At 37.3% G+C, this 12287-nt stretch overlaps 1 protein-coding gene across 10 annotated transcripts in view; it reads right to left on the reverse strand.

The window, feature by feature from the left end:
• Nucleotides 1-12287, reverse strand: part of LOC107590590 (RNA binding fox-1 homolog 1) — a 183623-nt gene that overhangs the window by 5190 nt on the left and 166146 nt on the right. For 9 of the 10 annotated variants that reach the window (XM_016279446.1, XM_016279448.1, XM_016279450.1 and 6 more), the window contains exon 10: nucleotides 7204-7268. The exons of the other annotated variant lie outside the window; for it this stretch is intronic. In XM_016279446.1, coding sequence (XP_016134932.1) covers nucleotides 7204-7268 — 65 coding nt within the window. The remainder of the gene's footprint in view (nucleotides 1-7203; nucleotides 7269-12287) is intronic. 10 annotated transcript variants of the gene reach the window in all.

Raw genomic sequence — 12287 nt, forward strand, 5'->3', positions numbered from 1 at the left:
GGGGAGGGGGGGGGGGGGGGGGGGGGGGGGGGGGGTATAAATGGGTTATAGCTCACAAGCAAAAAGAACCAGAGCTCTAAGTGCTCATATCGACATGGAGGAACAGGGAAGAGCATGCTAGGGGGATTGGAGATGCAAATGCGGGAATAAAGAAGAGGAGCAAAAAAAGACATATACAGTATATCAGAGATGAGACTAAATCATAACCTCGGACTGGGGCCGATTCAATAGAAACTGCAGCTGTGTGCGAGACAGTTTGATTTAGCCACTCTAAACGTCCCCTCCTCTGTAAACCCCCTCCCTCCATCACTATTGTTCTGTAAAAGTCAAGGAACTGCATTCACAGCATTACTGAATAGCACTGGGATGGCCTTGAACGGTCACATAAAAACCAACCGTCAAGCCAGTTAGAAACACCTGAGACTGCGACCATTATACACGGATGATATTGGAAATCAAGCAGATAATATTATACATCAAAGTGATTTTGTCATATAACATAAACTTTTCTTGGGAGAGAGATGAGAAGAGAGAGAAAAGCAAAACTCCCACTGTACTATGGACATGTTTATTTAAAATGTCAAAATAACAAGGTGCACTTTTTTTACCCTCATTAAAAAATGTTATACATGATAGAAATGGATGGTACATTTTGAAAAATTCATGGGGTCAGTAAGATGTTATTTATTTATTTTTTTAATTCACACTTATTAGGCAAAAACACAATAAACTGAACAAAGTGACCGTAAAGATGTTTATAATGTTACAAAATGTTTCTTTTTTTCAAATAAATGCTGTTCTTTTGAACTTTCTATTCATCAAACAATCCTAATGTTTATTTTTCATAATTTTTAATGTGAATGTAAGCTCTTCTTCTGAAATGACTTTTAAGCCAGTAGCCAAATAGATATTTAGACAAAGTTTTTTTTGTTTTTTTTACAAACTCACATTCGGACTTATTCAATCAATTTCCAACAGAAATAAACAAACCTCACCCCACATTTTTGTTTTGTTTTGTTAAATTGAAAATGGCAATTCATGCTGAATTAAATATATTAAATATATATAATATATATTTTCCGCAAAGAGGGTCACCTCATGGGGGCTAACGTATTGAGGTCACATAATTACATTTTTAAATAATGTTGTCATCAGGGCTTACTTCGATAGTTACAGAAAAATTTTGAGTGACACTGCATCTGCCCCACTAAGTGTCAGTAAGTTCAATATGCAACAACAATAACAAAAAAAATATAAAATTACTGGGTGCACCCTGAATCTTTGTGAACTGTGAACATTTATTTAATTTACATTTAACATGAACTGTTTACAGATTTAAAGGAACACTCCACTATTTTTGAAAATAGGCTCATTTTCCAACTCCCCTAGAGTTAAACAGTTGAGTTTTACCGTTTTCGAATCCATTCAGCAGATCTCTGGGTCTGGCGGTAGCACTTTTAGCTGTAGCTTAGCATAGATCATTGAATCTGATTAGACCGTTAGCATCTCGCTCAAAAATGACCAAAGAGTTTCTATATTTTTCCTATTTAAAACTGGACTCTTCTGTAGTTACACCGTGTACTAAGACCGACGGAAAATGAAAAGATATGGCTAGGAACTATACTCTCATTCCGGCGTAATAATCAAGGAACTTTGCTGCCGTACCATGGGTGCAGCAGGCGCAAATATATTACGCAGCGCCTGAAAATAGGCTTATTGGAAGTTACCTAGCTGGGGACTATTTTCAGGCGCTGCGTAATATCATTGAAATGAGAGTATAGTTCCTAGCCATATCGGCCTAGAGAATCGCAACTTTTAATTTTCCGTCGGTCTTAGTACACGATGTAACTACAGAAGAGTCAAGTTTTAAATAGGAAAAATATAGAAACATATAGAATATACAGCATAGAAAGGACTAGAGTATAATCCAAGCTCTGTTGCAAATAATAATAAAAAAAAAATTTAAAACAATTTTTTATAATGCAAACAGGATGTGGGTAAATGGTGCATTCTGGGTAAACAAACATGACTAGAATTAGCCGTATCATTGGTTGCACTGCACAGGCTTCATGAGTCACTGCACAGGTGTGACAAATGATGTGTCATGGCCTGATCACATGTCTAATTAGAGACATTGGCCGCCATATTGCCAGGCCCCTTTTTAATTGCCACTTGGAGCTATTTTTAATAACTAAATGAATCATTCATTCCCACTAAGCATTCAGATTGAATCGGCCTTCTTAATCATGTTAGGGGGCTTGTTTTGAATACAATGTTCTATTCGGCATGACAGTATTGACCGTCCCAATGCACAAACACACGCACACACAGTTACACTCACACATATACTCTAGGGAGCAAAGCTCAATGCAGACATGCATTTGAACACATGCATCAAATGGTACACTTTCTATAACTCATAGTGCCTTAGAAAATCAGATACGTATTGGCATCAGATATGACCATTCATACACATTACAGACTAAACATGCACTTCATGAAGACACTTAAGTCACAAGCAATAAAAATGAGCAGTACTACACTGGACTACATCACACATATTTCTATATTATATTTTAACTGCCATTCAGTAATTTATTTCTATCATTTAATATTCAACACTAAACTAATAAGACACATACATCTCACAGAGTTTCCTCTCTTCGTATTAGCTATCAAGGGTCACAGGCACTTCCCACATTCAGGGGTGTAAATCATTTGAGTAATTGTACTTCATTCATACAAATAAGCATCATTTTGGAAAATGTTTAGTTTACCTGAAACTAATTATTTGCACTCCTACTCAATACCACTTCTAATTAAAACATTTTAAAACACTTTCTAGTCAAAGTATAAAATGTATTTCTGAAGTCATCATGAAGTATGCAATTTAAGTAAACTATTCACATTTTGAAACAAACATACATTACCATTCAGTTTGGGGTCAGTACTTTTAATGTTTTTGAAATAAGTCTCTCATGCTCACTAAGGCTGCATTTATTGGACTAGAAATACAGTAAAACGGTAATATTGTGAAATGTTATTACAGTTTAAATGGGTCATGAACTGCATTTTTTTAATTATTTGATAATGTTTCCTGAGGTGCACTTATAATGTTTTTTCAATTCTCTCTCTCGGCCACCGTAAATTATTGTACAATGACCTCTAACATGTCAAAACATCAAGGAAAATTTGATTTCTCAATTCATGACGGCTTTAAAATAACTGTTTCTATTTTATTTTAAAAAGTAATTTATTCCTGTGAACAAAGCAGAATTTTCAGCATCATTACTCCACTCTTAAGTGTCACATAATCCTTCAGAAATTACTCTAATATGCTGATTTGGTGATTAAGAACTATTCATTTCTTAGTCAATTTATAGTGTACATTTTTGTCAGTCTTCCTGAACTAACAAGTCAAATTATGTTCATATGAATGTTTTAAATGAAATGCAATTTGTTCACGTAAACTAATTCCTCATATATTCATCCTTATAAAGGGAGGAAAAAGCATCAACATAATCTTTGATCCAAATCAAAGCTTTTTAATTACATCATAACTATTGTCAATGACAAACACTTGAGGCTTTACATAACTCCAATCAAGTGTCAACACTTCCTAAGAAAAAAAGTTGACATTTTACTTAGAAATACTTTCCCTGAAGCAGGTTTTTAGCTTGATACATGATTTTTAATTGTGTGGAATCCCATACTGTCCATCAAGTTTAATTTCTCAGTGCTTTTTACACCCCTGAGCATGCCTGGTATGTGTTAGCAGCATAATTTAAACTAAATAAACGGCCTTTCATACAAGAGTTTAAAGAGTTGCTTTAGCTTCCCGCACAGCTGCTATCCCAGCCCTGAGGGGTTCAACTCGGAGCGCCAGAAACACACACGATGGGCCACCTCAACCTTTCTTGAACAAGTGTTGTGGGGACAGAGGTCAGCTGATGCTTGTATGGTGGGTTGTAGGAAGCAAGGCTACTGTGTACTCCTAACCCATGTGCCCCCAGCCCGCAGCTGTTCAGATGGGACCAGCTGAGCCTTGAGCGCTAAAAGGAGATTTCAGAGAAAGAAGCAGCCCTAACCCAGACTGTGCCTCCTAGCAACACCTCCAGATCTAAGGCTGACCCTGGACATCTCTGACGGAGAGCGAGTGAAGCTCTGACAAAGAGCAGCAACCAGAAGCAATGGCTAACAGCTAATGAGACCGGCGTCGGGACGGCAGGGTGTCAGAGTGCACCATTCTGTTAAGATAAAGCTTTGGGGTATTGGTATCTGCCACCATGGAAGGCAAGAGATCAACTGCAGTCTAAACACTCGCAGGATTAGCGGAGATCAGAGATGATATCTTTCACACGAGGTGATAACATCTAACAGTGCTGAGAGGTTATTTTAATGGAGGTAGACTGAACGATTAAACTCCAACTGTCTAAAAACGTTACTCATTGAGACATGAATAATTTATTTTTATGAGGGAAGAGAGATTCTAAGTCATTTACATTGCAAATGAATAATTCAATCATTTTAAATCCGAAAAATTTAAAAAATGTATGACTTCTCAATAACAATCATTTATAATCTCTATTATGAAAGACTAGTCTAATTTAGCTGGAATTTGTATCAGGGACCTAATTTGTATGTTGGGCTGCGGTTTCAATTTCCCAAAGCTGCTATTATTCTCAAAATGTGTCTAAAGGTAAACAAAATAATTCAAATGTTATTGAGAGGCCTCTTCATTTGCATAATCAATCAAGCAGGTTTCTGCAGCGAGCTAAACAACATTAAGGAAACTTTTTGAATTTAATCAGTTCGAGCATTAGCTCTGCCCACTGGCAAAGGAATGACTATGTCTACTAGTATAACTACATTTTAATACAAACTGAACCATGGGCAATTTTGGGGGGTTCATAGAACATAATGAAAGAGAGACTAAGATCTGTATTAATGACAGAACAGTTAAAGCAATAGCTGAAACACACTATTCATGTCTGTAGCACAAGCGGTGTGGGACGAGTTATGCACGAGATGTCTGATACTGAGGGTTGGGGATTTTTCAAATCCATAAGTATGAGCAATAGAAATACTGATGCCTAGCTTAGTAAGCACCACAAAAAAAAAAAAATCTCTGATGTCACTGAATGTACAGTATAGTGTCACAACAGTTTATTTATGTATTTATTGCCCAATAAATGCAACAGAATCCATGATAAATCAAAACAGAAAAGATGTCGATATGGTCAAAAACATTTCAAAGCAGTACAGCTATTTTTAAAGTCATGCTTAATTATAAATTAATTAATGTAAACATGAACTGTATACTACTTTGAAATGTTCCTGACTGTATCTACCTTAGCATTCAAATATTTGAAGTCAGTATTTTATTTTTAATTAACTCTTTCAGTCAGCAAGGATGCAATAAATTGACAGTCAAATCGTTTTATAATTTCTACAAAAAAATTATGTTTCAAATAAATGCTGTTCTTTTGAACTGTCTATTAATCAAAGAATCTTAAACAACAGGTATTAGAGTTCATTATTAATAAGCACAACTGTTTTCAATATTGAAATAATAAGCATGCAAATGAGCAGCAAATCAGCATGGTCACTGAAAATTCAGCTTTGCCATCAAAGGAATAAATTACATTTGAAAATATAACAGTTATTTTAAATGACAATAGCATTTCAAAATATTACTGTTTTTACTGTATTTTTGATCAAATAAATGCATTTTTGATCAAATAAATGCATTTTTGATCAAATATGGTGAGCACATAAGACCTTTTTTAAAAATATAAAAAAGAAATCGTGCCGACCCCAAACTTTTGAATGGTACTGTACATCCTTTTCTGTTTTTATTTAACATTGAGTCTGTTCCATTTATTTACTTAAGTAAATAAATAGATAAATAAAATAGTTTAATGTTTTACTTGGACAAGTTGGTGCATAAGATCATTACATGATTGCCTAAGCATAGAGTTATCGAACCAACAGAAAATCTAATTACCGCTATACCATAAAAGATTTCTCATAACAAGAAGCCACAGAAAAGCAACACAGGCCCTTGGAATCAATACCGTGGTTTCTTAAGACGGTCTGACTTTAATCTCTGAGGACAGTTGACTGTATTTATCCAGAGAAGTCCCCCGCGTGTGAGGAGGACACATGTGGTTATTGAACCGATCATGAAACCACACTGATCTTAAGCCTGGCAACAATTACAAACACTACGACATGCAGTTCACGGCCGACAGACATCAAAAAGTGCACTTGGGTGCATTTGGTCCCCATTCGCAGCTAGCTAATGATCTGCCTTTACCGTGGACACTGGGATCTATGCACGCACAAACACTCCCATGATGATTACATAAACATGATGTAATGATGATGAGCACCACTCAAAACCGGTCGGGTGAGATTCACAGCACACAACTTATCAAAAGGCATGCAGGGACACCGTTGAGAGATTATGACAGCACTGCTAAGATGACATGATAATCAAGTGTTGCTTCATCTAGTTATGGCTGCACATTGTCAGTAGCTACATGTCGGATGACAGCATTACGATCATTTTTTGCCATTAACAGTCATGAGCAGATATGCTTTTGTGTCATGCGAATGTTTTACAATCACATCGAGGCTCCAAATTTGCTTTATTCTTGATTGCGTGCCATCTGCAATAAGCTTACACTCACAATTGACGAGAGAGAGAGAGAGAGAGAGAGAGAGAGAGAGAGGGAGGGAAAAAAAGAAAAAAAAGGAAATCAAAATCAGAATCAGCCAAGACGACTTCCTCTGGTCGCCCTGCCAAACAGGCTTTTGTCTCATCTCTGAGGAACTGTCAGGTCTATCCCACTTCATTCTGCAGTTACAGTTGCTCCGCCATGGATGTGTTTCACCAATACATTTGCAGTGACATCTCATTTGATTTAATTTGCCAATTACTGCACTGGGCACCGTGCTATTCCCCATCACCACTGGCAAAGGGAATTAGGCTAATAAATCAGGCTGGCCTTTTTTTTTTTGCATGCCTGCGCTTGCCTCTGCCCGTGACGAAGGGAGAGAGTTTGACCTCAGAGGAGTAAAGGGTGAGAGAGAACGAGGCTGCCTCGGTGGGGGAGGTGGGTGGGTGTTAAGGGCCCCACCGGAGGGCCTGGTAAGATGGTGTTGTCAATGGTGTGCAGGCAGCGGTGTGTGTCTTACCTGTCACTGTAGGCAGCGGCGGTAGCAGTAGCAGGCTGAGTGTATCGGTAGGCAGCGTAACCACCCTAGAAACACAACACACACACACTCGCTCACATGGGCACGTCGACAACAGCTGTTTGGACTTTTTATAAAATGTGTTTGCAAGAAATAAAAGAGCGAGGGTGGGGGGAAGAGGAGGGAGGTTTGGTTTGATGTTATGTGCTGTGACAGAGACTGTACGACTGAATCTCATGGAGATGAAGAGGCATGGAGTGACTTTGGAGACAACGTCGCATTCATTCGCTCTGAGTTCACGGCATCGGCGCTCACGATTCGCCGAATGCTCCAAAAGAGGGGACGCACATGTCATAATCATAGCTATTAAATATGCATAATCTAATTACAAAGCAGCAGCCTTATGTTGGTGACTCAACCTACTTTCTTATTCCTCTCATGCATATATCTGAGGATTAATTATGTAGCGCTGTCATACTACACTACTTCTTTTTGCCAACGATGGAGAAAGGAGTAATTTCAACATGTGGAACGGTAACATCAGATGTTCAGTAAGGCAAAAAGGCCAAACAAACATGTGCAGTCACAAGAGCATACAGTGTCATTTTTTCCCCACGTTTTGCTATATTGCTGCTTTATGCTGAACTGCTTTAAATTACTTTTTTTCCACATCAATCTATACTCCATACACCATAATGGTAGAGCAAAAAAATGGTTTTTAACGTCTTCGCAAATTTATTAAAAATAAAAACCGTAAATGATTCCATTGCGTAAGTATTCATACCCTTATCTGGGACAGTTAAAATTTAGCTCAGGAGCATTCATATTGCTTGTAGATGTCACTACACTTCAAGTGAAGTTAACTTGTGGCAAATTCAATTGAATGGATATGATCTGGAAAGGCACACACATCTTAATAAAAGGTCTAACAGCTGATAATGTATATCAGAGCAAAAACCAAGCCCTGAGGTCAAAAGAACTGCCTGTAGAACTCAGAGACAGGATTGCGTCAAGCCACACTTCTGGGGAGGAGTTCAGAAAAATATTCTGCTTCATTGAAGGTTCACAGAAGCATGTAGTCTCTGTTACCCTTAATGGAAGATGTTTGGAACAACCAGGACTCTTCCTAGAGCTGGCCTCCTGGCCAAACTGAGCAACTGATGGAGAAGGGCTTTGGTTGGTGTGGTGACCAAGAACCTGATGGCCACTCTAGTTGAGCTCCATGATCATATGTAGAGATAGGAGCAATCTACAGAAGGACAAACATCACTGTATGGCGGTGTGGCAAGACTCAATCCTCTCCTCAGTGAAGACACATGAAAACACACTTAGAATTAGCAAAAAAGCAACTAATGGACCCTCAGACTGTGAGAAATAATATTCTCTGGTCTGATGAACCTCAAATCTAATCATCATGTTTGAAGGAATTTGTCGCATCAAACAAAAAATACTTGAGACTGTAAAGGTGCTTTAGCTAATTATTTATGCTTCAGCTAAATATTTAGTTATACTTATGCAATGTACTTATTTTAGTTTTTTTATTTTTAATTAATTTATGAAGTTTTGACAATTCTGTTTTTGCTTTGTCAATATGGTGTATGGAGTGTAGACTGATGTGGGAAAAAAAAGTACATTTAAGCAGTTTAACATAAGGCAGCAACATAACAAAACGTGAAAAAAATTAATGAATACTTTCGCAAGGCACTGCATGCCTGCTGATTTGAGCAGCTTTGTTTCATAGTCAATGACGGTGTGAGATATAGCTGTCTGCTTGAAATACTCTGCATCTGTCTGGCATCTTCAGATAAATGCATAGGGTGCCATCAACACAAATTATCATACTTGCACTATAAAATTTTTTTTCATCATTATAACAATATTTATCTAAATTAAATACCTTTATTTCCATATTCTTAACTTGTCACCATAATTTCTGTAATTTGTCTTTGATTTTATTTCACACTTGACTGAGTTTTAACATCTTGATTTTTTTCAATAATAATTTAATTCAAAATAGCTGAAAATTAAGCTTTAAATTTTGCTAGGATTATTTTTTTTTCTATTTTGTTTTTCTATTACAGTGTCACACCTACACATTAATTATCAAAGAAATATAAAATAAAATGAATATAAATAAATCAATTAATTAATTAATTTAAACTACCCCCTAGGAGCTGATTCAGTACCCCTGTTTGGGAAGCAAATAAAGCAAAAAGAAGAAAAAGAAGAAGAAGAAGAAAAAAAAAGCTAAATCTAAATCAAAATCTAAACCCACTGGAACTGGAGCAAAATCTATTTATTTATTTATTTATTTTTGCAATTGTGCTGTTTGACTAAATATTTATATATAGCTTATGATGAAGTGTAATATTTTCCCCTCATTCATTCTTTTTTGAGAAGGCACAGCTTCATTTACAATTCCTAATAGCAGTCCACAGTAAACACAAACCCTAACGGACAAGTCCATCTGTATACCTCTGCTCTTTCTCAGTTTCTCCAGGGCTTACTGGTCCCCTGACCCCGCTGTTCTCCACACCAGGCCTGCAGGCTGTAGTAAATACCAACCTCCCTCTCCCTGCACTCACACATACATTACAGCAGCTCCTTCTCACAACTTTCTTCATGTTCCTCACCCTCCCACTTCCTCACAGCTCACCTCCGTCCTCTAAGTCCTTCCATAATGACTCACCAGGTAATTCGAAACTCCCACTGCGTGGCCGGCCCCTTAACAAACCATTTCATGGGCCGTGATGCATCTGGGCTGTATTTAAAGCCGGTGTGATTAGCTGCAGATCGGGACGGCTGAATGGGGCCCCTTAGTCACCAGTGCTGTCATCTCTGACAGACAGGGGCTGTGGGCATCTACATGTCTCTGAAGCTCCATTAGGCTTGGCCAACTAACCTCAGGGAAACTGACAGGGTGTGCAGGTGCGGCGAGAGCAGTGGTCAGGACTTTAATGCTGAGATCCGTATCTGGAGAGCGGCCACAATTTATCATTATGACTCACAAAGAGAGAGAGAGGAATAGATAGGGCTCCACTGACTCCTGACTGCTTGTATCTGTCTGGAGTGCATGTGGACATACTGAGCTTATCATGGTTATTGATGCGCATGGTGAGATTCTCATACTTTTACTAGAGTGTGTGTTTGCCTGCCACAGCTACTTGAAAGGATTCCACAGGAGGATATAATACAGAATAATGCAACTTTTCAAGTGCTTTATCAGTGCATATATAACATTATGCAACAATTAATTCCAGTCCCTGGTAATAATCCAACAGGACTGAGACTTTTCAGTGTTTGTATCATACTATGCATTAATGGTGGCGATTACTCAGTGACTCTTATCACAGGTTACATTGACATGCCAGTAGGTGGCAAAAAATGATGAGTGATTCGCTGAATCACTGAATCATTCATTGAACCAATTTGTTCAAAAACCTGAACTGACTGTCTTTGTGAATGAGTCATTTAATTATTCACTCAACCGATTGTTCAAAACAGTAATTCAACAGTTCTGCTGCAGCTTTGTTAGAAACCTTTTGCATTGGCTGAGCAAAAGCAGACGCATTCAAAACAGCAATTCAGTAGTTGAAGCTTGAATTTAAATATATTAATATGATTTTGGGGATAAAACAAAGTCTAACCTTTCAAATTATATCAGTTGTATCATTAGATTCAAATAATAAATTTTGATGCTCTTTAATGTGTTGTGACATATTGCTGTAGCTGCTTCACATCAAATGGCAGTTTGAAAGCTATTCAAATGCTCATAGTTCATAAGTTGGAAAAAGTTACATATTATATATTATATTATATTTAAAATATATGCAAAATAATGTAAAGCCATACTGTTTTTGACTTAACCTGTTACCGATGCATTAAATAATTAATTGTATGTTTAAATAAATCTCTTAAATTTGTCAACAACAAAAACTATTTTCTAAAAAAAAGGCTTATGTGAAACAAAATAACTACATCATTAGTAAGCAGCGAGTTTCTAATGATAGAACTTGTGTTCCTAGATCAAAACGATTAGGTCACATTGGAGGGTCTCCAATCATTACTGATGTTGCAAATGGACTTGTTTGTTACAGTGTGGCTTTGGGCATTTCTAGATCTTCTAGAAATGAAAAGTCAGCCACATGAGGGAAATGTGAAGCACTATATATAACAGATTAAATCGAGAGATATTACACATGCTGTGTCGTTTATATTTGGTAGATCTTATTGCACCCCTGTATGTGGTTTGTATCCAGTTTTTCTTTAACTTGCTCATTTTAAGGCTGTCTGTTCTATGCTAGCGTAGCTTCATTTTCCAGACCTTAGCCAACATTCAGTACATTTAGCAGAGCACTCAGCAAATTAAGATTGGTTATAAACAAATACAGTTCTTGTATAGTTTCTAATGAATATTAGATGATCTTATCGCAGCAGAACAATCAATCCCAGCCTCTGTGGCACTGAGCTAATGACAGGGGAACAGAGGAAGCGTTACAGCAGCCTTCCCGCCATTTCCACGCACATTTGTACCCTGTACAATTTGTTTCATACGAGAGGAGGGTGAATTGGGGGAGATACATCAGGCTGTGTCAGGCTCAATGAGACATGGCCTTGAGGAGAACAAGCTTTCAGGTCCCTGCTAGTTACCCCGCCTAAGCTCCAGATGCTTCCACTAATCTCAAAATGTGATAAACGTAAAAGTGCACGTAGATCGTAGACGAATACGTCGAAGATATGCAGAATTTGAACATTCACCAATCATTTTCCTCATTAAATCTATACTTCAAAAAAAAAGTTTGAATAAATATGAAGAGATAAAATTCGGAATAATTTTATATTAAAAAATGTATAGTATTTTATAACATTTTATTTAATCTAATTTCACAATCATTAAAAAAGGACATTCGGTGTGCTCAATTTCAACTCGTGTGCTGTGGCTGGCTGAGGAATAATGTTCTTTACTTGTGTGTGAAAGTCTCTTGACACAATTAATTAAGGTAGAGTTAAAAAGTGCTAACAATAAAAACAACAATGAATCAGCTGGTTGGTTTATAGTCAGAGGGATGAATGGGGCTAGCGGGGGG

This window comes from Sinocyclocheilus grahami, unplaced genomic scaffold (genome assembly GCF_001515645.1).
Source record: "Sinocyclocheilus grahami isolate Dianchi unplaced genomic scaffold, SAMN03320097.WGS_v1.1 scaffold130.1, whole genome shotgun sequence".
Taxonomy (NCBI): domain Eukaryota; kingdom Metazoa; phylum Chordata; class Actinopteri; order Cypriniformes; family Cyprinidae; genus Sinocyclocheilus; species Sinocyclocheilus grahami.